Below are 27,353 nucleotides of genomic sequence, written 5' to 3' on the forward strand. Positions count from 1 at the left end.
ACATCTGAATCATAGGAGTCCCAGAAGATGAAGAGAGAAAAAGGGGCAGGAGTTTTATGTGAGCAAATTATGGTGGAAGACTTTCCTAATCTGGGAAGGACACAGACATCAAAATCCAAGAAGCACAGGAACTCCCATTAGATTCAACAAAACCCGACCATCACCAAGGCGTATAATAATCAAATTCACAAAATACACAGACAAGAAAGAATTATGAAAGCAGCAAAGAAAAAAAAAGTCCTTAACTATAAGCGAAGACAAATCACGTTCACAGCAGACCTATCCACAGAAACTTGGCAGGCCAGAAAAGAGTGGCAGGTATGTTCAATATGCTGATTTGGAAAAATATGTAGCCAAGAATTCTTTATCCAGCAAAGCTGTCATTTAGAATAGAAGGAGAGATAAAGTGTTTCCCAGACAAAAACTAAAGGAGTTTGTGACCACTAAACCAGCCCTGCAAGAAATTGTAAGGGGGACTTTTGTGTGGAGAAAAGACAAAACAGAAAAGACCAAAAGCAACAAAGACTAGAAAGGACTAGAGAGCATCATCAGAAATACCAACTCAATAGGCAACTGAACGGTGCTAAATTCATATCTTTCAGTACACTAAATGCTCCAATCAAAAGATATAGGGTATCAGAATGGATAAGAAAACAAGACCCATCTGTATGCTGCTTATAAGAGACTCATTTTGGACCTAAAGACACCTGTAGATTGAAAGTAAGGGGATGGAGAATGATCTGTCATGCTAATGGTCCTCAAAAGAAAGCTGGTGTAGCCATACTTATATCAGACAAACTAGATTTTAAAATAAAGACTGTAGCAAGAGATGAAGAAGGGCATTATATCATAATTAAGAGATAGACATCCACCAAGAAGATCTAACAATGGTAAATACTTATACCCCCAATATGGAAGCACCCAAATATATAAATCAATTAATCACAAACATAAACTCATTGATAATAATACCGTAAGAGTAGGAGACTTCAACACTCCACTTACAGCAATGGGCAGATCATCTAAGCAGAAAATCAACAAGGAAACAATGGCACTGAATGACACACTGGACCAGATGGACTTAACAGATATATTCAGAACATTTCATCCTAAAGCAGCAGAATACAGGCATTCTTCTTGAGTGCACATGGAACATTCTCCAAATAGATCACACACTGGGTCACAAACCAGCCCTCAATAAGTACAAAAAGATAGAGATCATACCTTGCATATTTTCAGATCACAGCGCTATGAAACTCGAAATCAACCACAAGAAAAAATTTGGAAAGAACACGAATACTTAGAGATTAAAGAACGTCCTACTCAATAATGAATGCGTTAACCAAGAAATTAAAAATACATAGAAGCCAATGAAAATGAAAACATGACAACCCACAACCTCTGGGATGTAGCAAAGGCAGTCATAAGAGGGAGGTATATAGGAATCCAGGCCTTCCTAAAGGAGGAAGAAAGGTCTCAATTATACAACCTAACCTTACACCTAAAAGAGCTGGAAAAAGAACAGCAAATAAAGCCCAAAACCAGCAGAAGAAGGGAAATAATAAAAATTAGGGTAGAAATAAATTATATCAAAATCAGAAAAATGGTAGAACAGATCGATGAAACCAGGAGCTGTTTTAAACAATTAACAAAATTGATAATCCCCTAGACAGACTGATCAAAAAGAAAAAGGAAAGGACCCAAATAAACAAAATCATGAATGGAAGAGGAGAGATCACAACCAACACTGCAGAAATACAAATGATAATAAGAATATTATGAGCAATCATATGCCAACAAATTGGGCAATTTGAAAGAAATGGACAAATTTCTAGAAACATATAAATGCCAAAACTGAAATAGGAAGAAATAGAAAATTTGAACAGACCCATAACCAGTAAAGAAATGGAATCAGTAATCAAAAATCTCTCAACAAACAAGAGTCCAGGGCCAGATGGCTTTCCAGGGGAATTCTACCAAACATTTAAAGCAGAGTTAACACCTATTCTTTTGAAGCTGTTCCAAAAAATAGAAATGGAAGGAAAACTTCCAAACTCCTTCTGTGAAGCCAGCATTACCTTGATTCCAAAACCAGACAAAGACGCCAATTAAAGGAGAACTATAGACCAATTTCCCTGATGAACATGGATGTAAAAATTCTCAACAAGATACTAGCCAACTGGATCCAACAATACATTAAAAGAATTATACTCACCATGATCAAGTGGGATTTATTCCTGGGATGCAGGAATAAATTTGTGCAATATCCACATATCAATCAATGTGATACATCATATTAATAAAAGAAAGGACAAGAACCACATGATCCTCTCCATAGATGCTGAAAAGCATTTGACAAAATACAGCACTGTTTCTTGATAAAAACCCTCAAAAAAGTAGGGATAGACAGATCATACCTCAAGGTCATAAAGGCCACATACGAAAGACCCACTGCTAATATCATCCTCAATGGGATAAAACTGAGAGCGTTCCTCTAAGGACAGGAGCACGACAGGGATGTCCACTCTCACCACTGTAAATCAACATAGTGTTGGAAGTCCTAGCCTCAGCAATCAGACAACAGAAAGAAATAAAAGGCATAAATCGGCAAAGAGGAAGTCAGACTTTCACTCTTTGCAGACAACACGATACTCTAAGTAGAAAACCCAAAGGACTCCACCAAAAAAAACTGCTAGAACTGATTCATGAGTTCATCAAATTCGCAGGATATAAAATCAATGTACAGGTTGGTTGCATTTCTATACACCAATAATGAAGTAGCAGAAGGAGAAATCAAGGAATTGATCCTATTCACAGTTGTACCAAAAACCATAAAATACCTTGGAATAAACCTAACCAAAGAGGTGAAAAATCTATACACTGAAAACTATAGAAAGCTTATGAAAGAAATTGAAGACGACACACAAGAAAATGGAAAAATATTCCATGCTCAATGAATCGGAAGAACAAATACTGTTAAAATGTCGATACTATGAAAGCAATCTACATATTCAATGCAATCTCTATCAAAATAACACCAGCATTCTTCACAGAGCTAGAACAAACAATCCTAAAATTTGTATGGAACAGAAAAGACCCTGAATAGCCAAAGCAATCCTGAGAAAGAAAACCAAAGCTGGAGGCCTCACAATTCCGGACGTCAAGTTGTATTACAAAGCTGTAATCATCAGGACAGTATGGTACTGGCCCCAAAACACCCAGATCAATGGAACAGAATAGAGAACCCAGAAATAGACCCACAAACATATGGCCAACTAATCTTTGACAAAGCAAGAAAGAATATCCAATGGAAAAAAAGACAGTCTCTTTGGCAAATGGTTTTGGGAAAACTGGACAGCGACATGCAGAAGAACGAACCTGGACCACTTTCTTACACCATACACAAAAATAAACCTAAAATGGATGAAAGACCTAAATGTAAGACAGGAAGCCATCAAGATCCTAGAAGAGAAAGCAGGCAAAAAGCTCTTTGACCTCGGCCGCAGCAACTTCTTACTCAACACATCTCCAGAGGCAAGGGAAACAAAAGCAAAAATGAACTATTGGGACCTCATCAAGATAAAAAGCTTCTGCACAGCGAAGGAAACAATCAGTAAAACTAAAAGACAACCAACGGAATGGGAGAAGATATTTGCAAATGACATATCAGATAAAGGATTAATATCCCAAACATATAAAGAACTTATCAAACTCAACACCCAAAAAAATAAATAATCCAGTGAAGAAATGGGCAAAAGACATGAATAGACATTTCTTCAAAGAAGACATCCAGATGGCCAACCAACACGTGAAAAAATGCTCAACATCTGTCATCATCAGGGAAGTACAAGTCAAAACCACAATGAGATACCACCTCACACCTGTCAGAATGGCTAACATTAACAATTCAGGCAACAACATGTTGGCGAGGATGCAGAGAAAGAGGATCTCTTCTGCATCGTTGGTGGCAATGCAAGCTGGTGCAGCCACTCTGGAAAACAGTATGGAGGTTCCTCAAAAAATTAAAAACAGAACTACCCTACGACCCAGCAATTGCACTACTAGGTATTTATCCAAGGGATGCAGGTATGCTGTTTTGAAGGGGCACATGCACCCCAATGTTTATATTGACAATAGCCAAAGTGTGGAAAGAGCCCAAATGCCCATTGATGGATGAATGGATAAAGATATATACACAACACATACATATATATAATGGAGTATTACTAGGCAATCAAAAAGAATGAAATCTTGCCATTTGCAGCTATGTGAATGGAGCTAGAGGGTATTATGCTAAGCGAAATTGGTCAGTCAGAGGAAGACAAGTATCATATGACTTCAAGTATCATCAAACAGATGAACATAGGGGAAGGGAAGCAAAAATAATATAAAAACAGGGAGGGGGACAAAACGTAAGAGACTCTTAAATATAGAGAAAAAAACAGGGTTGCTGAGGGGTTATGGGAGGGGGGATGGGCTAAATGGGTAAGGGCATTAAGGAATCTACTCCTGAAATCATTGTTGCACTAACAATGCAACTAAATATGCTAACTAACTTGGATGTAAATTAAAAAATAAATAGATAGGTAGATAGATACGTATTTTAGAGTTTTCATTGTAGAAAATGTTTAATGATTCAGTCAGTTTAAAAATACAGATCTATTTATTGAAGTTTTGTATATATTTTTTAATCTTTTAAAATGTTTATTTACTTTTGAGAGAGAGACAGAATGCGAGCAGGGAGGGGCAGAGAGTAAGGGAGACACAGAATCTGAAGCAGGCTCCAGGCTTCAAGCTGTCAGCACAAAGCCTGATGTGGGGCTTGAACCCATGAACCTGAGCCAAAGTCAAACACTTAACCACCGCCACCCAGGCGCCTCATGTTTATTTATTTTTAATGTTACTTCTCCACCATTAGCTTTGGCCTTGCCTATGCACTGTGTGCCTCAGAGGGGCTCTCAATTCAGACTAGTGCTAGTCTTCTCCTCTAGCACTAGATTGTGCTTGCCAGCCTGGTGGAGGGTGTTGGCAGCAACAGGTATCTTTTTCTGAACCAGCCTCAGTCTTGTGCAGGTCCTGTTGAGTATCTGGTGGAAGTCTGTGCAGAAGCGTCTGTGAGTGGTGCAAACTCCCCTTGTTTCTATGGTTCCTACAGGGTCTTCTAGCCCTCATGCTAGCCCACACTTTGCCTTTAGCAATTTGCTAAAAATTTAGCTGAATTCTTTTTACTCATATGGCATGCTATAATGCTCCCTCCTGGCTTGTCATAGGTGAGCCAGTTTTCACATCTTGCTTCTTACTGGAAGGGCCTTTCTTTAGACTGCACAATATTTCATTGTCTTGAGACCTCTGATCTCTAATCGGTTCAAGAAAAGTGATGATTTTGTAGTTTAGCTTTTCCTTGCTGTTAGGATGGGAGTAACACTCCAGCTTTCTACATCCTAGATCCTAATCAGGTCTCAGAAATTTGACTGTGGTGTAGGTGTTTGTTTGTTTGTTTCCTACTAGGGGTTTATTGAGTTCCTTGGATCCGTCAGTTTATGGTGTTTATCAGTTTAGGACAATTTTCAGACATTTCTTCAAATATTTTTCTGCTTGTCCTCTCTGCCTTTTTCCAAAGACTCCAGTTACATGTAGGTTAGATCACACACAGAGCACTAATGTTCTGTTTTGTTTTGTTTTTTTAAGATTTTATTTTTAAGTAATCTCTACACCCAAGGTAGGGCTTGAATTCCCAACCCCGAGATCAAGAGTTTCATGGTCCATCCATCGACTGAGCCAGCCAGACACTCCGTGATCTTTTTTTTTTTTTTTTTTTCATCTTTTTTTTCTCTCTCTTTCACTTTGGCCAAATTCTGTTACTATGATTTGAATTTCACTACTCTTTTCTTCTGGATTGTCTAATCTGTGAATTTCTTCATTTCTGATTTACTTAATGTTTATTTATTTATTTTGAGAGAGAGTGAGTGAGCAGGGAAGGGGCAGAGAGAGAGAGCAAGAGCGAGAGAATCTCAAGCAGGCTCTACACTGCCAGTGCAGAGCTCAATGCAGGGCTCAAACCCACGAATGGCGAGATCATGAGCTGAGCCGAAACCAAAAGTTGGATGTACGACCAACTGAGCCACCCAGGTGCCCCACATTTCTGACTTATATCATCTGTTTCTTTTCTTTTTTTTTTTTTTTAATTTTTTTTAACGTTTTTATTTATTTTTGAGACAGAGAGACAGAGCATGAATGGGGGAGGGGCAGAGAGAGAGGGAGACACAGAATCGGAAGCAGGCTCCAGGCTCTGAGCCATCAGCCCAGAGCCCGACGCGGGGCTTGAACTCACAGACTGTGAGATCGTGACCTGAGCCGAAGTCGGACGCTTAACTGACTGAGCCACCCAGGCGTCCCTGTTTCTTTTCTTATTTCATGTTTATGTTTACCTTTAAGTACCTCAACATATGTAATAAAATCTTTGCTGATTGCACCACCCTTGTCATTTCTGAGTCTGCTTTTATGACTGACTTTTTTCCTTGGTTACAGATCACATTTCCTGGTTATGGATTACATTTTCCTGCTTCTTTGCATGTTGAAGAAATTTTTATTGGGTGCTGGATGTTATAATATTATGTTGATGAATGTCTGGGTTTTGTTGTCATTTAAAAATATTTACAAACAGGGACGCCTGGATGGCTTAGATAGTTAAGCGTCTGACTTCGGCTCAGGTCATGATCTCACACGGTTCATGAGTTTGAGCCCTGTGTCAGGCTCTGTGCTGACAGCTCAGAGCCTGGGGCTGCTTCAGATTCTGTGTCTCCCTCTCCCTCTACTCCTCTCCCACTCGCATTCTGTGCCTCTTTCAAAAATAAACGTTAAAAAAAATTTTTTTAAAAGAAAAGTATATAAAAAGATTGTTTTGGTGAGTGGTGAGTTACATGCAGGTCCACTTGGTTGTCTTGAAACTTGCTTTGCAATTCTTCCAGGGTGAGTCTAGATGAGGCCTTATTCTCGGGTTACCTCAGCCCTGCTACCTAGAGGAAAACTTGTGGTCCTCTATTGATGCCCCAGATGATCAATAAGTCTCTTTACCTTGGCTAGTCGGACCTCAGGTATCTCCTAGACTTCTGCAGCATCTGGGAATTATTCAGCTTATAGATCCCGAGTAGTTGTTCTAGTAGCCGGTTGCTCCTCTGGTCTCACAGAGTCTTGCTGTACCATGTGCAGCTTACTGTATGTACCCAAAGATCAAAGGGATCCTTAGGCAGGTTCTTGCGTACCTTCCCCACAGTTGGTAGTCTGCTCCACAAATTTTGGCCACACTACTGAACTCCTGTGAGCCCCCTGTACCCTGCTTAGAATCTCTCCCTGCACTGCATTCCAGAAAATGCTTCTTGACAGATCATATGGATTACCACATTTGCTTGCTATCTCTCAGGGTTTGCTGACCTGTGTTGTATATTATTCAGTGTCAGAAAACAGTTTTCTCTCATATCTTTTTTGTTTTAAGATAAGAAGGAATCTTTTTATTTTTTTATCTTTTCTTAGAGAGAGAGAGCATGAGCAGTGGGGAGAGGGGCAAAGGGAGAGAGAAAATCTCAAGCAGGCTTCATGCCTTGACACAGGGCTCCATCCTATGACCCAGGGATCATGAGCTGAGCCAAAATCTACAGTTGGATGCTTAGCTGACTGAACCACCCAGATGCCCCACTTTCTCTTATATCTTGTCCAATGTTCAAGTTGTGTGTGGTGGGAAAGAAAGTTGTACTGGTTAATCCATTATGGCCAGAGTGTTGTATTTTTTTTACATAGCTGATACTTCTTCTTTTCAAGGTTTGTTTTACCAAAGAAGCCCTCTTTAAGGGAAAAAAAATTATTGAAATATAATTGATACATGATAAACTATACATATTTAAATTACATAATTTGTAAGTTTTAATATATATATTTATATAATCTCATTAAACCATCACCACAATCAAGGTTGTGAACATATCCGTCACCCTGAAAAGTTTTAGCGTACTCCTTGGTAATCTTTCCCTGCCTCTCTTCTTGTCCTCTCATTCCCAGGTAACCAGTGATCTGCTTTCTGTCATTATAGATTATTTGCATTTTCTGCAGATTTATGTGTAAAGTAGCACATCATCCAGTATTTTCAGTTTTGGGTGTTTTCTTTCACTCAGTGTAATTACATGTTGTTACATGTATCAGTAAATAGTTTAGTTGTTTTTACTGCTAATAAGTATTCCATTATGTTGGTGTATCTTGATTTGTTTGTCCATTCATCTATTGGTGGATATGTGGTTGTTTCAGTTTTGGGCTATTACAAATAAAGCTCTTATAAACATTTGTGTACAAGTTTTTGTACAAAATTATTTCCTTTTCTCTTGGATAAATACCTAGAAGTGGAATAGCTAGATCATTATTTACAACGTGACTGTGTTCCAGAGTGGTTGTACGATTTTACATCCACATCAGCAGTGTCTGAGAGTGTAAGGTGTCCACACTCTTACCAGCATTTGGTATGGGCAGTCTTTTATTATTATTTTTAAGTTAACTTATTTATTGAGGGAGGTGGGGGAGAGGGCAACGAGAGAGGGAGAGAGAGGATCCCAAGCAGGCTCCACCCTCGAACCCATTAACCTGTGAAATTGTGATCTGAGCCCAAATCAAGAGTCAGATGCTTAATCAACTGAGCCAATCAGGCACCCTGGGCAGTCTTTTTTAGTGGGCATGCAGTGGTATTTCATTGTGCTTTTAATTTGCATATGCCTAATGACTAAATGATGTTGAGCATCTTTTCATGGTGCTTCTTTGCCTTTTGTATATTTTCTTTGGTGAAGCATCTGTTCAAATCTTTTTCCCATTTTAATTTTAATTTAATTTAATTATTTTTATTTATTTAATTTTGAGAGAGAGAGAGAGAGAGAGAGAGAGAGTGAGTGGGGAGGGGCAGAGAGAGGGGGAAGAGTGAGAATCCCAAACAGGCTCCACGCTGTCAGCACAGAACCCAACATGGTGGGGCTCAAACCCACAGACCATGAGATTATGACCTAAACTGAAATCAAGAGTTGGTCGCTCAACTAACTGAGCCACCCAGGTGCCCCACCCCATTTTTAAAATTGTGTTGTTTTCTTATTGCCGAATTTGAGAATTCTTTATGTATTCTGGATGTAAGTCCTTTATCAGATATATGCTCTGGAAAGATTTTCTTCCAGCCTGTGGCTTATCTTTTCATTCTCTTAACAGTGTCTTTTGAAGAGCAAAATATTTTAATTTTGGTGAAAGCCAATTTATCAATTTTTAAAAATGTTTCATGGACTCAGCTTTTGGTCTCCTATGTAAGAAATCTTTGTCTAACCCAAGATCACCCAAGATCTCCTCATACAAGTTTTATAGTTTCAGGCTTTACATTTAGGTGTGTGATCCATTTTGATATAATTTTTGTGTAATGCATGAGTATGGATCCACACTAATTTTTTAGCATTTGTGTATCCAGTTCTGGTGCCATTTGTTGAAAAGGCTATCTTTTCTTCGTTGCATTGCTTTTGAGCCTTTGTCAATGATCAGTTGAATGTACATGTGTGGGTTTAATTTTGGATTATCTGTTCTGTTCCAGTGATCTGCTTGTCTTTAACAAGTACTGTACTGTCTTGATTACTGTGACTTTATAATAGTTATATAATATAATAATTATTTTATAATAATATAAAATAAGGTAGTGTTAGCCAACTTTGTTCTTTTCATAGTTGTTTTAGCTATTTTAATTTCTTTACATTTCCATATGAACTTAGAGTCAGCTGTTAAATTCTACAAAAAAGCGTGTTGGAATTTTGACTAGGGTTCTTTTAGAAGTATGGTTCAATGTAGGGGCCCTGACACCCAAACAATACCGAGCCTTCCGACCCAGAAGCAGGCTGTATTGCTCCATTTATTTTTGCCTTTAGTTTTTCTTAGCAACATTTGTGTAGTTTTCAGTGTATAGGTCTTTCCCATCTTTGTTAGATTTATCCTTACTGTTTTTTGTGCTATTATAAACAGTATTTTCTTTTTCAGGTTTAATTAATTCGCTTTATTTCTCTTGTGTAAGAACACTGTGTGGTGACCATAGCTGGAGCCTGAGTTCTCTGCATGGAGACTCTCTGATGTGGTCAAGCTGGTCAGTGAATTCCTGACAGGGAGCCTTGGTGAACACAGTCTCTTTCCAGAGTGTCAGGGGGAAGGCAGCTATAGATCTTGGAGATGACATCGAAGATTGCTTTGGCCAAGTTGCCCCAGGTGACATTGCAGCCCCTGGCCGAGGTGTGGCAGCTGTCATCAACACCTGCCATCAGCAGCTTCATGGGCATGGGGGTCTGGGTGTGCAAGGGAAGCAGACCAGCACAGAGTTGCATCATCCTGTCACTTTCAAGTAATCTGTGGGGTGTGCCAGTATTGTTCCCCCAGGGGTCTCCCTGCCCAGGACAATGGAGAGCTTGGCCAGGATGATGTCCCCCTGGTTACCTCTTTGGAACACTTAACACCCAGACCTACATGACTGCTATAGTCCTTGATGGCAACAAGTACCTCAAACCTGATCCACTGGCCAGCGCTGGTCTGCTTTTATATAGGCATAAGGGAATGTCCGTGTCTCCAGGAAAAATACATGATCTCAGATACCTTGATGGGCAGGAAGAAGAGTTCAGTCTCTTTTAAGGACTTGATCTTCATGTCCTTGACCTGGACAAATACTGATAAATTGTCGGTTGTAAGAGGGGTAAAAGGTTTTTGACAATTTGTGTTTTACAGAAGTTGTTGTTGTTGTTGTTTTTAATTATTGACCGCCAGTGTCTACCCTCTTCAGCCTTCCAGCATTCTTTCTCAAGTTGTAGGTCGTTGCTGTGGTTTTCAATAAATTGTGCCCTTTGGTCTGACTCTGACAGGTACTGGAGGCGCAGAGAAGGCATCAGAAGGAGAAATCTGGCATCATACCTACCTCACCAACACCCTACACTTACAACAAGGTAGGGGAAGAGATACTTGCCTTCACCCCTCAGGTGTAGCCCCTCTTCTGTGAGGTGTTTGTGGCTCTTTGGGAATGTGGCCAATTCCATTCTTATCCCTTAATAATATTCCTGCCCAAAAAGCTGGCAGCAGCCACACATGCAGAAGAGTACTTGGAATTCAAGTTTTTGTCTGATGAAATATGAAATAAGGTTCTTAGCAATTGAGGTTTTGCAGCAGGAACCAAGGGCGGTGGTTGCCTGTAGGTTATTTATTCGGGTAACTGTATAGTCCACTGACCACATTTAAAAGACATGGTTGTCTTGCTTTTTTGAGGTGGAGGCCGTTTCTGAGAATGTTCCATGGCCATTCTTTCTTACCCAAAAATAGTGAACTTAGAACAGTGTCTGTGACACACAGCATGTGTTCCTGGTACTATCACAGTTCTCAGTCTGTAGTCTAGGCATCAGGATCTCTGCTCTAAAGCACAAGAATATTAGGGCCTTTTAAAACAGGTCCTGGAGTCACTGAGTAGATCAGAAAAAAAAATGATGCTGCTTGGGGACTCATGGCTGAATGTAGATGACAGAGAAGGACTTGGGTGTGGTAAAAAGGCAGTAGGCCAGCTCTTCTTGGGTCCCACACCTTAGAGGGTGCCACGTATTCCTATAGTGTCTGCACACATGTACACACAGACATACGTATGAAAGAACACACAGGGACCTCTGCCACTCATGACCCTGTGCTTCGCACTGTCACTGGCACAGTGTAACCAGAATCTTGAACATCTACTTTCATGATTAACACTCGTCAGTCCCCAAGTAATTACTGCTCCACATCTTGGTCTTACAGACTCAAAACCACAGGCAGCTCTGCTCTTATGGGGTGACGGTTTGAGGGCTGTGCTGATTATGGCATCAGACTCAGAAACTGCTTCCTGCTTCTTGATGCAGGCAGGAAGTGAGGGGTAGAAGCACTCAGATGACATTGATCCACTTGCTAAAATCTCAGCATGAATGCAGTGAATTCTTGTGTGATATATTATTTTCTGGTGCTATTTTTTTCTTCTTTTCCTGTTCCATTTTGTAAACCCTGTGGTGTTCATGAATTAGCATGGGATTCATAAAAATGATGCACTGTACATGAGTAGCATATTGAAATAATAAACAGCTTTTGAATAATAAACATTACTTTTGAACGTGTATATAAGTTCGTCTAGAGATAATCTTTATATTGGCAACTAAATGAACACTGAATGCTACATTTGCAAATAATATTTTCACAAAAATATAAGATACAATTAAATTTTTAGAAGTTAAACATATCAACCTCAATTTTATTTTATTTTATTTATTTTTTTTTAACGTTTATTTTTGAGACAGAGAGAGACAGAGCATGAACGGGGGTGGGGCAGAGAGAGAAGGAGACACAGAATGGGAAGCAGGCTCCAGGCTCTGAGCCATCAGCCCAGAGCCCGACGCGGGGCTCGAACTCACGGACTGCGAGATCGTGACCTGAGCTGAAGTCGGACACTTAACCGACTGAGCCACCCAGGCGCCCCTATCAACCTCAATTTTAAAAAGTAGTATCAGTTTCGTCATGTGGAAAGGGAGGGATTTGAATTATTTTTAAGATTCCTTTCACTTCTATAATTTTTTAATTATGTTCTATAGCATGGGTCATGCCATCTACGAATACCCATTAGTATGATGCCAAAACATGGGTGGGAGTACCTGAGACACCCCATTTTCTAAGCTTTTCTCAGCAGGACGCAGCTGTGGTATGGCGAGAGCATGTGGCCTCAGTGGCAGGCTCCCTGGGCTGCCTCTGTCAGGCAGACACTGCTTTTGTCCTGCAATTCAAGACAGGCTTGAATTGGAGCCTCTGAGGACCCAGGTTCTGAGGCAGGTAGAGCTGCATTTAACTAAATTAGGAGTGTTTTATTAATGATCATGTTGTGACTATTGCCCATGAAGGCACCTTAACACCTACAGACAAAGTAGTTGGTGGCAATTTTCTTTCTTTCCGAAGATCTTCCCCAAGAATGGTGTATGGTCTGGCACATGGGTGCAATGAGTCATCAAAGGAATGCTTTTAGACCTCCTGTTCTTCCTCTACTGGCTCTTTCTGATCTGTGTCAAACTGCTTTGGGTTTTGATGAAATGACTTGTGCTGTATTATAGGGTCAACCTGCCTGTGTCCTAGCTACTTGGTTCCTGTACCCTCAACCTTGCCCAGGTTGACCTAGCACATGTTTCCCAACCAGCTGGTTTATATCTGTTACGTCTGTAGCTGGAGATGAAGTGTCGTACGCCTGTACCCAAGGCTCAGCTAGTAGCTTGGGCCTGAGCAATGAGAATAAAACTGACTGTTTATTTCACCCTAGACTGGCCTTGCGTGCTGGTGTGTATATATGTAGCAGTGGTGGCATATAAAACATATGGAGAGAAAGGTTAGTTCCCTTAAGACTTCCTGAAACTTTTCCAGTCTCTGTTAAGTGATTTTTGGAGATACCAGCCTGTGTATTTTAGGGGCTGTCTCTGGGCTGGTCCTGGGGGCTTTATTTTGGGGCTGTACCTCTGCTCATAAGTGACTCTTTTCTTTTTCCTTTCAGAGCTGTGACCTGTGGTCCCTAGGGGTGATTATCTACGTGATGTTATGTGGATACCCTCCTTTTTACTCCAAACACCACAGCCGGACTATCCCAAAGGATATGCGGAGAAAGATCATGACGGGCAGTTTTGAGTTCCCAGAAGAAGAGTGGAGCCAGATCTCGGAGATGGCCAAAGATGTTGTGAGGAAGTGAGTCCCCATGCTGCAGGGTGGGGAGGCCAAGGAGGCCTAAGGTGGTGGAGCACAAGGGAAAAGTCATTGCTTTCCCAGGCATGTTCCTTCCTGTTTGCACATCATAGAATTCTCATCCCTGCGGTCTGAGATGAGAGCTCTGCATTTCCACCTTGATGAAAATGGAGCTTTGCTCCCACCTGCTGCATTCTTAGAATTTGTCCTCAGGGATGCGAACCCAGGTCCCTCGGTAGCTACTGTCTCTGTGAACATTAATTTAGGACCTTAAGTGGTAAGCCCTGTGGTGTGCCCTTCCCGCATGTTAGCCAGTCATGTGGAAAAGACGTGGCATCGGGAACTGAACTCAGGGGCTAAGATGACAATGACACTTTGGCTTTTCATTCTTTGGCTGCTGGGGGTATGCGGCTGATTGTGTAGGCCTCTAGACTCCCCACTGCTGAGACAGATTTAGAAGATTTAGTCCTAGTGAGTGGGTGAGGGAGAGTTGACAGAGTCCTTTGGTAGCTGAAGGACTAGGTAAGAAGTCAGACCTAAATTTGAGGTGTATTTGCCTTTCCTGCCCGCCTGTGTGGGAGGCCCAGTTGCCTGGGATTTGGGCACTCTTCCAGCATTCCTACTGCTTTGTGTTCACTGAGCAATTTTCCCTCTTTTGGTTTCAGTTTCTTCATCTGTAATGCGATGAAGATAGGCATTAACGGGGCAGTGCCCGGAGCTGTCTCCTGACACCACAGCCATTTCTCTGTGGAGATTACTCCCTTTCAAAAGTGAGCTTATCCCACTGGTTAAGGCTCTATGTATATAAAGAGGGACTAGTTTCTAAAATCTGTAAGTAAAACTTCTTAGGAGGGCGGAGGGCAGAGGCAATGTTTACAGCATCATTTGTCTTCCCATGCTGTTTCCACACTGTATTCTCAGCTACTTAACCAAAACATCAGTATCCTCTAAGTGGTTCTTTGTCAGTTCTGTAGAATATATTTCCTGTCCCTAGAGTGACATTGATTATCTTCTTTCAGCTTCGGGATTTTTATCTTCCTTTTTCTTTTTTCTTTTCTCTTTTCTTTTCTTTTCTTTTCTTTTCTTTCTTTTCCCTATGTTTGTTTGTTTGTTTTTTTTTGAGGCGGGGGAAGGGGCAGAGTGAGGGGGAGAGAAAAAATTCCCTAGCAGGCTCCGCACTGTCAATGCAGAGCCCGATGCAGGGCTCACACCCACAAACCGTGAGATCATACATGACCTGAGCTGAAATCAAGAGTCGGATGCTTAACTGACTGAGCCACCCAGGCGCCCCTTGGATTCTTTTCTAAATAATCCTTTCTTTAGAATCTGAAGCTGTTTGTTCAGAATGACCCAGAGGTTGCAGAGAACCTGAAAGAGCAAGTGCACGTGTTGTCCTGACTCTGACATTTATAGCGGGAGGATATGTAGTTGGAAGGAGGGGCTGTAAAAAGCCTAGGAAACATGCTGAAGTGAGCTAAGAATTGCATCAGCGTGAACAGACAAGATGTAAAGAAGTACGATCAAAATGCAGATGGTACATAGCAATACATTCAGCTTAGAAGGAAATGCCTTCCCCTCTCAGAAACTCTAAATTTTTAGCTTTTGAATGTTTTTGGAATAAAGGGTTCATATGGTTACATCTGTCAGTTTTATCACAAATAGCAACCTGGATTTTCATTACTAAATGACCCTCTTTGTAGCCACTGTCAGCCAAAAGAGCACTTTGAGTCCCATTTGGAAATTGGAGCCTGCTGTCCTAAAAAACATGAATGTGGAGATTCAAGTCTCAGGAACTATAAGCTGTATGTGGGCTTACTGAACCTAGAACTCAGTCTGAAGTATCACTGGATTAAGCCTTTTCCTGTCTTTTTTATCTCACTCTGTCTAGTATAGAAAGGACTAGCAAAGGATAACAGTGCCCTCACAACTAGTGGCTAGGGACTAGAACCCCACCCCTTCCTGCAGATGGAAAGCCTAAGCTTGTAGGAGTTTGTAGAAAGTCAGAAGCTGGAGCTGGTAAGAACCAGACCCAGGAACTTCCTGGCCTTCTGGAAGCAACTATGCACAGCACCCTGTTGGCCTTTTCTCCACAGGCTCTTAAAGGTCAAACCAGAGGAAAGACTCACCATCGAGGGCGTGTTGGACCACCCATGGCTCAACTCGACAGAGGCCTTGGATAATGTGCTACCCTCTGCTCAACTGATGATGGATAAGGTTTTGAATGATGCTTGCTTTGTTCACCAAAAAGGCTTTGTCGAGAAGGAATGCTGGGACAAAGTTCAGCGAGGGCTCAAAGCGGAGCAATACAGAGAACTCAGTCTTTACCAGAGAGGTGTCCCTGCTTTCCTGAAAGTCAGGGTCTGAAATAAAAGCTTCTTTGCATAAAAGACCAGATCAGGGCCCAGTGAATACACACTGAATCCTTCATATTTGTGCTGTGGGGTTGAGGGGCACATAGTACTGTGAGACACCCTCCCTTCCCCTGAGGGGTTTAAACAAGACTGGTTGGAAAGATCAGTTTACCTGAAACAGGGAGGGAACATTTCAGACATCAGAGCTTTGCATGCTACATTTTCTATGAATGCTGTGGGAATTCAGAAAAAGAGAACATCTTTGAAGGGGTGTAACTAGGGAAGAGTTCCCAAAGAGAAGGCAACCCTCCCATATTTTAATTACTGCATGGCAGTTTTTAACCGGTTCATGGGTTTAGCCATGAGCTGCCTCAAAGAATATGAGCAGACAGCATAAGTGCCCAAGTGTGGGGAACGCCAGGAGCGAACAATTACAGACCGAAGTGCCTGAGTGGGAAAAATCACCTAGCTTATTAATGGGAAGTCCGGGAGACATCTGTGGCAGGGCCAGGCTTTGAAAGTACACAGAGGAGCTTAAGTCTTAGTAGCGCATAACTGAGGGGCCTTTGTAAATTTGGGGGAAGATATTTGCCACAGGGAAGGTATTTAGGGATGGTCAGCCAGACTTGCAGACTTGCCAACCTAAGACTTCTGCAGTCATCTGCAAGCTGAGGGGCAACTCTAGGAGCAGAGAAGTGGAGACATATGAATAGACTCAATATTTTCTAAGACAAATTTCTACAGTTTTTGAGGACTTAGTAGATATTAAGGGGACAATGGGGGGTCATATCTAGCGATACCATTGACAAATAGAGGGAAATCAGGAACAAAGCTGGTTTAGGTCAAGGCAAGTCTCTTAGGTTTTAGATACTGTTTAGATGGACATGTAAATGAATGTGTTGTGTGGGACTATAGTGTAGTTGAGAGGTAAAGGCAGTGATGCAGACGTGAGTTTTACCCACTTAGAAGGCACGGGGTTGAAGTGTGAGAAAGGGTAAGGGAATAATAGGAAAAAAATTTTCAGTCTTCCCTTAGTTTTGGTGGAGTATGGGAAAGAAAGAGCTGGAAAGAACAGAGTTCTTGGCCATATCTGATTCTGTGTCGTTGTCCTCCTGGTTTAAATATGCCCAGTAGTCCAGAATTGGTTTGATCAGTCCAAAATCCTGAGATAATTTAAATCGGCACTGGGGGTTATAGTGTGGCTTTCCTCAAGATCTTGGGATTGAAGAAATAAGATTGCTTTCTGGAGTTACTTTAGACTTAGTGTATAATGAAGCCAAATATGGATATGCAGAATCTTCTTAATGAGAAAGAGTGGCCCCTAGGCCTCTAAGATGGAGCTGCAAGGTGACAGACCATATATTCCCATTTCTGAAGAAATAATGGGGTCATGATGTAGGTTGGCTAACTCTGAAGCGCAGAAAAATGGCCACATATATGGATGTTGGATGGTGTCCATCTAAGCCCTGCCTAGGAGATGGAGTCTGAGCTGACAACCTTGAGCTGTTCTCATCTTTTTGATTGGGCCATCACTGATAAGGGTGATGTGAGGATCCAGTGGAGTTTAGCCAAGGCCAGCTATTATAGTTCCCTTAAATGAGTTCAAACTCTACCTGATATAATTGCATGCTTAACAGGGAACTACTTTTTAAAACTATCAAATTTTATTGTTGAAATTCAAATAGTACAGAGGTATATAAAATAAAAAGCATAAACTCCTTTTCATGCCCCTGGCCTCAGTCTCACCCTTCAGAGATGAGGTAATCTATGGCTTAATGTATCCTTACTGATCTTATTTTGTGGAGACACACACACACTCACAGTTTGTCCTGTTTAAAAATATAAACATGGGATCATCTTGTTCTTAGAAAGCTTTCTGCTGATTATTTATCTTCCTTAATTGGTCTGCCCATAGTAGGAGCCGGCACTGGTCACAAAGACACAGACTTCAAAAGTTCTAGACTCCATTGACAGTTATTTCTCATTGTAAATTAATCGACTGGCTTATAGATCAGTTTCTGATGATCTACCATGCTTATCGTACGAAGTAGTTGGGGTTCTGAGCCATCAGGGCTGAAATGATTGTCTACACTGTGGGGGCAGTGAATAAATGCCACTACAGGAGACTTCTCAGGCAGCAGCTTACCAGCCTTTCCCCTGATGGCCACGAATGCCTCTCTTTACACTTGCTCTTGCCAGTGACTGTGAACATAAGTCTTGTTAGCACTTCTTACTTGCATTTCTGTCCACACGCAGGGAAGAAGAGCTAGCTGTTGTACGGCCCTTGGTTTGCCTGGTATTCCCTGGGCTTGCCAATCCGTGGGGAAGAATGCTCTGGCTTATCAAAATTTGTATACTGCCAGCATAACAGTGAAACTACCTTCTTAGTTCTTTGAGCTTCTCCTTCCTACTCTCTTAGATTGGCTCTTTAGGTGCCCTGAAGTGAGTGTGAAAACTGATGACCGTGTTTACATTCAGGCGGTGGTTGCAGGAATCCAGCAGGCTCATGCAGAACAGTTGGCCAACATGAGAATCCAGGATCTGAAAGTCAGCCTCAAACCCCTGCACTCTGTGAACAACCCCATTCTGAGAAAAAGGAAATTACTCGGGTAACTAAGCTTATTTTGTGGATTCTCCATGGTTGGTGTGCCTGAGTGCAGGATTGGGAGAGGTCAGCCAGGGGTCTGCCCTTTTTCTACCTCTTAAGAGGGTGGAAAGGATGGCTTGTTAAATAGCATGAGGAGGTGGAGACACTCTATAGTTAATCATTTATCTGAAAAATGTGCTGCCTTATCTTTAGAGTAAACAGCTGTGGAGAGTTGGTTTTTGAGGTTTCACCTTGTTATTACCTCTCTCCCAAACTTTTAAAGCACCAAGCCAAAGGACGGTGTTTATATCCACGACCGTGAAAATGGAGCCGAGGATTCAAATGTTGCCTTGGAAAAGCTCCGAGATGTGATTGCTCAGTGTATTCTCCCCCAGGCTGGTAAAGGTCACGCCATTTACCAATGTTCCGTGTGTGTGAGTGTGAGTGTGTGTGTGTGCACGTGCTCACATGCACATGGCAGAAGGAGTGGTTTAATTTGAGGCTGTCTGTTTCATCTTTGTGTTGTAAGAAAATAATTATATAAATTATTTAAATTATAAATTTATATAAGTTATTATGTAATTTTATATATGTATAAATCTGTGCCCACTAAAAAGAGAAGGCAGTGGGAACTCAGAAAGGTGGTAAGTTTCGTCCCCCTTTTGGTTTTCTGTGAAACTGCTAGTTGGCGTATAATTGCCCGCGTCTGGTGCAGCATGCAGTTTTGTGTTTTCTTAGTTTGTTAACGAGGGCACAGGATAGAAGATGGAGAACGGAAAATGGGGACAGGGTCAGGATCAGCTTGTGAAGGTCAGGAACGTTTCCGGAGCCTTTAGAGTACAAGGCCGTCATTAACTTGTGGATATAAAGAGAATACCTCCCAAGTTCAGAAGTGACCCCTGCTGCTACTTGTATCATGGGCAGAGTGTGACTTGTGCATGTCTCCTTTTGAGTGACAGCTTTCTTTTAATACACTCACTGGGGTGTCATGGACTCTCCTCAGCAGATGAATGAGAGGCTTCAAGTAGTAGACCAGAAAACCATCTAGATTTCTTGGGTTTTAAGAGAACTCCCAGGGTGTACCGCGGCTTCCAAAGTAAGAAATGAGCCTAGGACAAAGAGGTGGTCCCCTCAGCCTTGCTCTCCCTTCGTCGTTTGGTCTCTTAGGTTAACCAGGTATTCTTGCTCAGCAGCAGAGTCTGACTCTGCCTGTTTCCCATACCCCAGTGCTAAGACCCTGGGGCCACGAGAGGAGTTGTGTGAGGCTGTCAGAATAAGAGTTCAGAGCCCAGAAGTGGCCTCCATATAAGGTAGGGACTAGTAGTAACAACAGCGTCTTGTGAAAGTTTGCCCCTTAACTCACCACTTCTCAACAAGCTGGACATCATGTCCTTCCGTCTCTGACACTTCACATCCCATGATGCCACAGGAAAACGCAACTTCTTCTTCATCTTTATTAATAGGAGAGAATGAAGATGAAAAGCTGAATGAAGTAATGCAGGAGGCTTGGAAGTATAACCGGGAATGCAAACTCCTAAGAGATACTCTGCAAAGCTTCAGTTGGAATGGTAGGAAACTTACTTCTCCCTTTCTCCATGAACGCGGAGAAGTCATTACATGTGGAACCTGGAGGATGTCTGGGGGCTGAGCTGGGGCGGTTTTGAGGGGAAGTGAGGCTAGAAAGTGAGTGGAGTACTCTGGGATGGGGTTAGTCCTGCTTAACTGCACAGGCATGGACGTCCAGCCCTCTCACTTGCTTTCCAGAGTTCAGATGAACTTTGTGCTGCAGATTCCACACTGCAGAGCCCCAGTCTCACACCCCTTGGGTACCTTACTGGATCCCTGTTAACAATCTCACTCCAAACATTTGGAGACTGACCTTTTTTTTTTGTGCATTTCAGGTCGTGGATTCACAGATAAAGTGGATCGACTAAAACTGGCAGAAATTGTGAAGCAAGTGATAGAAGAACAAACCATGTCCCATGAATCCCAATAATGACGGCTTCAGACTTTTTTTTTAACAATTTGAAAAATTATTCTTTAATGTATAAAGTAATTTTTATGTAAATTAATAAATCATAATTTCATTTCCACATTACTTAAAGACGCTGTATAGATTTAAATACAGAACTTACTCATAGTATAGTTCATTTGTTTGTAAGAAAAGCTCAGTTCCTAGAGATATACTATTACTCTAGGACTGTTTTCTCATATGTTTGTAAGATGATAGATGGTATTGTCAACAAGATTGTTTTATTTGTAATAAAGTATACAAAAACCATTTGTCAGTGATAGACAAAGGGCCGACGATACTGACCTGTCTGTTCAGTAAACATTTGAATCAAGTACTGTGGAATCTGGTCTCACTCACCCTGTGTATTTGCTTTCTGCACCATCGGTAGGTTAGCTCTGGTGCCAAACAGATTTTTGTGGATCCATATTGCAGACTGCCTGCTGGAACCCACAGGATGCCAACTCCCATGATAGAAGAGGCAAGGAGCTGAGGCGTCATTTCTCTTGTCCCTAATTCCTTTTTTTTTTTTTTTTTTAATTTTTTTTCACGTTTATTTATTTTTGAGACAGAGACAGAGCATGAACGGGGGAGGGTCAGAGAGAGGGAGACACAGAATCTGAAACAGGCTTCAGGCTCTGAGCTGTCCGCACAGAGCCTGACGTGGGGCTTGAACTCACGGACCGCGAGATCATGACCTGAGCCGAAGTCGGCCGCTTAACCGACTGAGCCACCCAGGCGCCCCTCTTGTCCCTAATTCCTTAGAGAAAAGTGGTAACATTTCTCTTTTTTTTGGGTCAGATCTTTTCAAAGGTATGGGGGGTTTCTTACATCTAACAAGATTTCGAGTTTATTCTTTTCATGTAGAACCAGAGCTTCATTCTGCTCCTCTGAGGTCCTGCTCAGTCCTCTTCCCTTCCCCACAGGCCTCACCAAGCTCTGTTGCTGCTGCTTCCGTTTTTCTGTTCTCCTGGCCCTTTTTATCAGATAATTTTTCTGAGAAAGTTACATATCATGTAAACTAGACTACTGGATTAGCATCTAAAATGGTCCAGTTTTTTCTTCTAAAGCTGCCCTTTTACTCTCTGATATTTCAGCCTGCGCTTCCTGTTGGCATCCCCAGGCTACGTCTATTTCGTTCAGTGCCCTTCATTTTCAGGAAGGGTGGTTTTCGGCCAGAGATCAACCGTTTGAATGGAAAACAAGGCTGGATGCTTTTTTAGTTTTCTGTTGTGGACACGAGCTTCCATAACAAACCGTTATTTCTTTGTGTGTTTGGCAGTTTTTGGCGGGTGTCTGTGTTGGTAAATAGAAGGGCTAACAGGCAAACTCCCAATTCACAGAGCAGAGGAAGATGGTCGCAGGTGCAGTTCTTCACTTTTGTCCTGTCACATTCTCTTCGATCAAAATTGACCTCACAGAGCTCACTTCTTTTCTTATGATTTGTCCACTTTGCTGAGCATGTCCTCAGGATGACATTTGGTTAGTATGCATCACATGTATGTGACTGACTGGAAATACGTGATAAAAACACAAAGCATCTTATAAGGATTACCTTGTCATATTGGGTAATAGATACTTTTTACGGTAAGGCTCCCTAATGTTAGGTGACTAATAACTGTTATAAATGGATACCCTGTAAGGAGAATTCAGTGCTTTTAAATACGGCAAAATCGAAGAGTTAGGCAGCAGAGAAAAACAAAATGTTTTCTTATTTATTGACCAGAAGACTTAGCTGAGAGGTGAATTAAGGGTTGAATTAAGTTATTGTTTTTTTAGTGAAATGCAGTCTTACAAATCGCTTACTGCAATCAGGAAAAATGCTGCACTTATTTCTAGAAGAACAGAATGAATGTTCACCTGTTGTTTTTCTCAGGGCAGAGGTATTGGCTGGAGGAAGGAAGGCCATAGTTAACTTTGTTACTCTTTTTTTTCAGAGTAAATACTGGTATGCCCAGTCTACCATTAACTTCTCGATTTGTTATTAGGGTACCTTCCAAAGGCTCTGGATGATTTTTTTTTTTTCCTTTAGCATGTGGTGAATTTTAGGCATGATCTAAAAGGACATCCACAATAGTGCTTCCTTTTACTCTAAGCAACAGTTGCCCACATTTTAGTCACACCGGGCCGAATTAGTCTGGCCCCCAAAAGAAGCGCTGCGTCCACATATGCCCACATGACAGAGCTCCATGCTGGAAGCTGGTGAATACCCTGGAGGACAGTCTAGCTGTTGTAATGCAAAAGTGGGTCTTACTTTGGACCCCTGACAGAACACTAGTTCCCAAAGGACGCAGCACTGTTTGTGGATTTCAAAGTGGAATTTCGTTTGTGGGGTTTGTAGGCCAGTAGCAAATTCTGTTTTGGTATGCCAGTCAGGTTTCCTAATAAAGCAAATTTCACATGTAACTGGATGTGAAACAAAATCAGCTTCGTCTCTTCCTACCTCTAAATGCCTCTACCTGCAGGCAGTTCACATTGTAAGAACAGTTCTTGTAGGCAGGAGGTTAGAGTCTCCAGTTTTCCCACGTGACTTGCTAACCCTCTGTTTAACTAAAATCATTACTTACCACTCAAATGCCTATAGACTTTAACATAGTTATAAATCTGCTTGATGTAAAACAATTTGTGTATCTTTCCGGTTAAGTGTATAAGCATAGGAAAATACCTGTCAGATACCTGTCTGAAACATAGGAGGATAGCTTTTTAAAGCTAGAAATAGGTACGCTTTTTAGGGGCACCTGGCTGGCTCATCAGTGGAGTGTGCCACTCTTGATCTTGTGTGATGAGTTCAAGCCCCACATTGGGCATAGAGCCTACTTAAGAAGTGAAAAAAATTTTTTCTCTAAATAGATAAGTTTTTAAGAAGAGTTTGTTGTATTCATGTGAGAAAGAACAAATTGAAGGGATTATTGGTTAAAGAACTCAAATGATCTAAATCAGACCTTGTCTGTGAACACGTATATGTGTATGTATTAAAGAAAATGTGTTTCAATTTAAAAACTGAAAACTTGGATACACTTAGCTTTAATTATATTTCTATTTATTTAAAAAGTAGTAGTGTTCTTTTATTATTGATTTGGTTCTTTTATCTCACAAAATGACTCAATTTGTCCTACATGTTTGGTTAAAATACAGGGAAATACCTTAAGTTTGTATTAATTTCCAAATTATATAATTGGAAGAGGCTTTCTCATATAAAAGAAGAAATCTAGCTAGAAATCATCTTACCTTATTTGCTATAAATTTCTTAATATTTGCTAGATGCTAATGATGCCAGATGCTAATGATAAATTTTATCATCTGTATTAGGAATTAAATATAATTGAGGTGACCTGCTCTCCTGCTCACATCTGAGATCTTGTGGTACCGAACCATTCCTTTTTGAACTAGATAGGGCATATCTCCATTGTTGAGTGTTAGTTGTAGTCATAACCCTTACTTCAAAGGTTTTATATTGTAAACGTTTGACTTGATATAAAATTATTTCTATACAAGATAAAAAAAGTACGGTCTTATTTTAGTTCATCTTAGAATGCACAGGAGAATAACTATGCACAGAATGTGGATAGATAGTGCTTTTTCTCCCTTTCGATTTTGTACTGCAAAATACCCCAGGAAATTGACACAAAACCAAATCCAAAGACTTACACAGACAGTACAGTTCAATTTTAGTGAAAAGAGTGAAGAAATCTTCAAAAAAATTCTTACAGACTCCAGTTTTTATTTTCTTGGTGGAATGGTAACTAGATACCTACTTAGTTTCTTCTTGTGTTGGGTCTGTTGGGAGGAACTGAATGTTGATCCTCCTCACATATTTCCATGGTAAAACTGAGCTCATTTCATTTGTCACTTAATATGTGCATTAGGAAAACTTCATAGCAGAAAAAAATATGTTTATATGAAGATATAAAATGTCTAAACTGAATGTGTAATGAACAAAGGCTGACAAAGGAGGCTTGGGCTGCGAAACAGTATCCTGAACGCTACAGAAATGGGGACGGGAGGCATGGGCAACAGAGAACTTTGTCCTGTTCAGAGATCCCCAAAGGATCCCTGTCCCCTCCCCCCAACCTCCTGCCAGAATGTTGGATTTCAAAGAATGAACAGATTAACGGATATCAGGAGTAGTGTGGCCTGGGTTGAGAATAAGGATAATTTGCCTGAGTTATAGTACTGGCTGGATCATTACAGTCTGCCCACATGGCATCTCTCTGTGAGGACAAAGGGAACTTACCCAAGGAACGTTAAAGCTACTGCTGTTGGAAGGAAGTCATATGGTAAGGGAACCAGAAAAGGCCAAGAGCAAGTAGAAATACAGTCCCTAAGTCTGTAACCCAAGAGCTGGACAGCAGCCATCCCTAAGGGAGCCAGCCCAGATCTGGGGCTGATACTTGAGTCTCTGAGGCTCAACATGCTAGGCAGAGCTGCTGCTGTAGGACGGAAGCCCTGCAGTGCCAACTGATTCACAATGGCTGTTTCAGTGGCAGCCTCTTTGAGACACCCTGCCTCTATACTGTCATCATGGAAAAACCAAGGGGCCTCGAAAGAGGGTAAGGTAAAGTTTCAGATTTGGGCTCAGCAGAAGAGGAACTTGAGGCTGGGGCAAGTGCCAGAACCCTCGTGTGTCAGATTGGGGATTGTGCTGCTGTTGGTGATTTTCCTGCCAAGCATGTACTGTGACCTGGGATCTGTATATTACTCTTCTTATGAAACGGTCATCCCCAAGAGCCTGACAGTCAAGGGAAGGGAAGACCCAGTGGAAAAGGCATCCTATATGCTCTTAATGCAGGGCCAGAAATGGATGATTCACCTGAAGGCGAAGAGAGACTTTTTTGTGAAGAACTTTCCAGTCTTCAGCTACCACAGTGGCGTCCTGGGGCAAGAAATGCCTTTCATCTCACATGACTGTCACTGTGAAGGCTACATAGAAGGAGTCCCGGGTTCTTTTGTTTCTCTCAACACCTGTTCAGGCCTCAGGGGCATCCTGATTAAGGAGGGGAAGCCCTATGGCCTTAAGCCCAAGGACGCTTCGAAACGCTCTGAACATGTGTTGTACACGATGGCACACCAAGCTCGAGTCTCCTGTGGGGTCACTTCCAAAGGCAGCCAAGTGGCGCCTGCCAGCCGGCAGCAGGGGAGCAGGAAGCCTCACAGTCCACAGGCACCGCCCTCCTTTTGGTCACACACCAAGTACGTGGAGATGTTCGTCGTGGTCAACAACCAGCGGTTCCAAATGTGGGGCAGTGACGTCAGTGAGACGGTCCAGAGGGTCATGGACATCACCGCTCTGGCCAACAGCTTCACCAGGGGGATAAACACAGAGGTGGTGCTGGCTGGAATGGAGATTTGGACCGAGGGGGACCTCATAGAAGTCCCGGCGGACCTGCAAGTTACACTCGGGAATTTCAACAGCTGGAGACAGGAGAAGCTCTCCCGTCGCGTGAAGCACGATGTTGCCCACATGATCGTTGGACATCACCCTGAAGGAGACGTGGGACAGGCATTTCTCAGTGGTGCCTGTTCAAGTGGCTTTGCGGCAGCCGTTGAGTCCTTCCATCATGAAGACGTCCTCCTGTTTGCAGCGCTCATGGCCCATGAGCTTGGGCACAACTTGGGTATTCGGCACGACCACTCGGCCTGCGCTTGTAGAGATAAACGCTTGTGCCTCATGCGTGAAAATATCACCAAAGAAGGTGGCTTCAGCAACTGCAGCTCTGATTACTTCTACCAGTTCCTCCGGGAACACAAAGGGGACTGCCTATTTAACAAGCCTCGGCCCCAACATCGCCTGCGTAGGAATGCAGAGTGTGGAAATGGTGTGTTGGAGGACAATGAGGAGTGTGACTGCGGACCTGACTGTGGTGATCACCGGTGCTGTGACCAAACATGTAGGCTGAAGGAGCATGCACAGTGTAGTGATGGACTATGCTGTTCTGATTGCCAGTTGAGACATAAGGGATTCATGTGTCGTCCTGCTCTTGGAGAGTGTGACCTCCCTGAATATTGTGATGGTACCTCCGGAGAATGCCCCATAGATCGCTATAAGCAAGATGGCACATTGTGTGACAGAATTCACTATTGTTTTGGCGGCCGGTGTAAGAACCCTGATAATCAATGTGTGGATATATATGGGTCTCCTGCAAGGTCTGCCCCAGAACACTGTTATATTTCCATGAACACCAAAGGAGACCGGTTCGGGAACTGTGGCTTGTGGGCCTCGTCTAGGACAAAGTATGTTAATTGCTCTGATGATCATATATTTTGTGGGAAACTTATATGTACAAATATTAGACGGATACCAGCAATCAAACCCCACCATACTCTGATCCAGGTACCCCACAAAGATGACTGGTGCTGGAGCATGGATGCCTATAACACGACTGACATCCCCGATGATGGAGAGGTGCATAACGGCACTCTTTGTGCCCCACACAAAGTCTGCATGAATTACTCCTGCATTGATCATGCCGTGCTCCATTACGACTGTGAACCTAATGAAATGTGTAACGGGAGAGGAGTCTGCAACAATTTGAGGCACTGTCATTGTGAGGCTGGCTATGCACCCCCTGACTGCAAAGCTGCAGGAAATGGGGGTAGTGTGGACAGTGGTCCCCCCGGACAATCCACTGATGAAAATCTA

At 42.1% G+C, this 27,353-nt stretch overlaps 2 protein-coding genes across 8 annotated transcripts in view; one reads left to right on the forward strand and one right to left on the reverse strand.

Annotated features, from left to right (window-relative positions):
* Positions 1-20,983, forward strand: part of MAPKAPK5 (MAPK activated protein kinase 5) — a 42,455-nt gene extending 21,472 nt beyond the window's left edge. For 5 of the 7 annotated variants that reach the window (XM_042961690.1, XM_042961687.1, XM_007079609.2 and 2 more), the window contains 7 exons: positions 10,905-10,985; positions 13,580-13,767; positions 15,858-15,978; positions 18,594-18,724; positions 18,986-19,107; positions 20,166-20,270; positions 20,604-20,983. In XM_042961690.1, the coding sequence (XP_042817624.1) occupies positions 10,905-10,985; positions 13,580-13,767; positions 15,858-15,978; positions 18,594-18,724; positions 18,986-19,107; positions 20,166-20,270; positions 20,604-20,698 (843 nt within the window). In that variant the 3' untranslated portion in view covers positions 20,699-20,983. The remainder of the gene's footprint in view (positions 1-10,904; positions 10,986-13,579; positions 13,768-15,857; positions 15,979-18,593; positions 18,725-18,985; positions 19,108-20,165; positions 20,271-20,603) is intronic. The other 2 variants (XM_042961691.1, XM_042961688.1) reach the window with 1 other exon arrangement.
* The window catches only part of TMEM116 (transmembrane protein 116), a 162,400-nt gene that overhangs the window by 13,372 nt on the left and 121,675 nt on the right, over positions 1-27,353 (reverse strand). The window contains exon 11 of the mRNA XM_042961695.1: positions 20,066-20,153. Within this exon, the coding sequence (XP_042817629.1) occupies positions 20,066-20,153 (88 nt within the window). The remainder of the gene's footprint in view (positions 1-20,065; positions 20,154-27,353) is intronic.

Source organism: Panthera tigris, chromosome D3, assembly GCF_018350195.1.
Source record: "Panthera tigris isolate Pti1 chromosome D3, P.tigris_Pti1_mat1.1, whole genome shotgun sequence".
Lineage (NCBI taxonomy): Eukaryota > Metazoa > Chordata > Mammalia > Carnivora > Felidae > Panthera > Panthera tigris.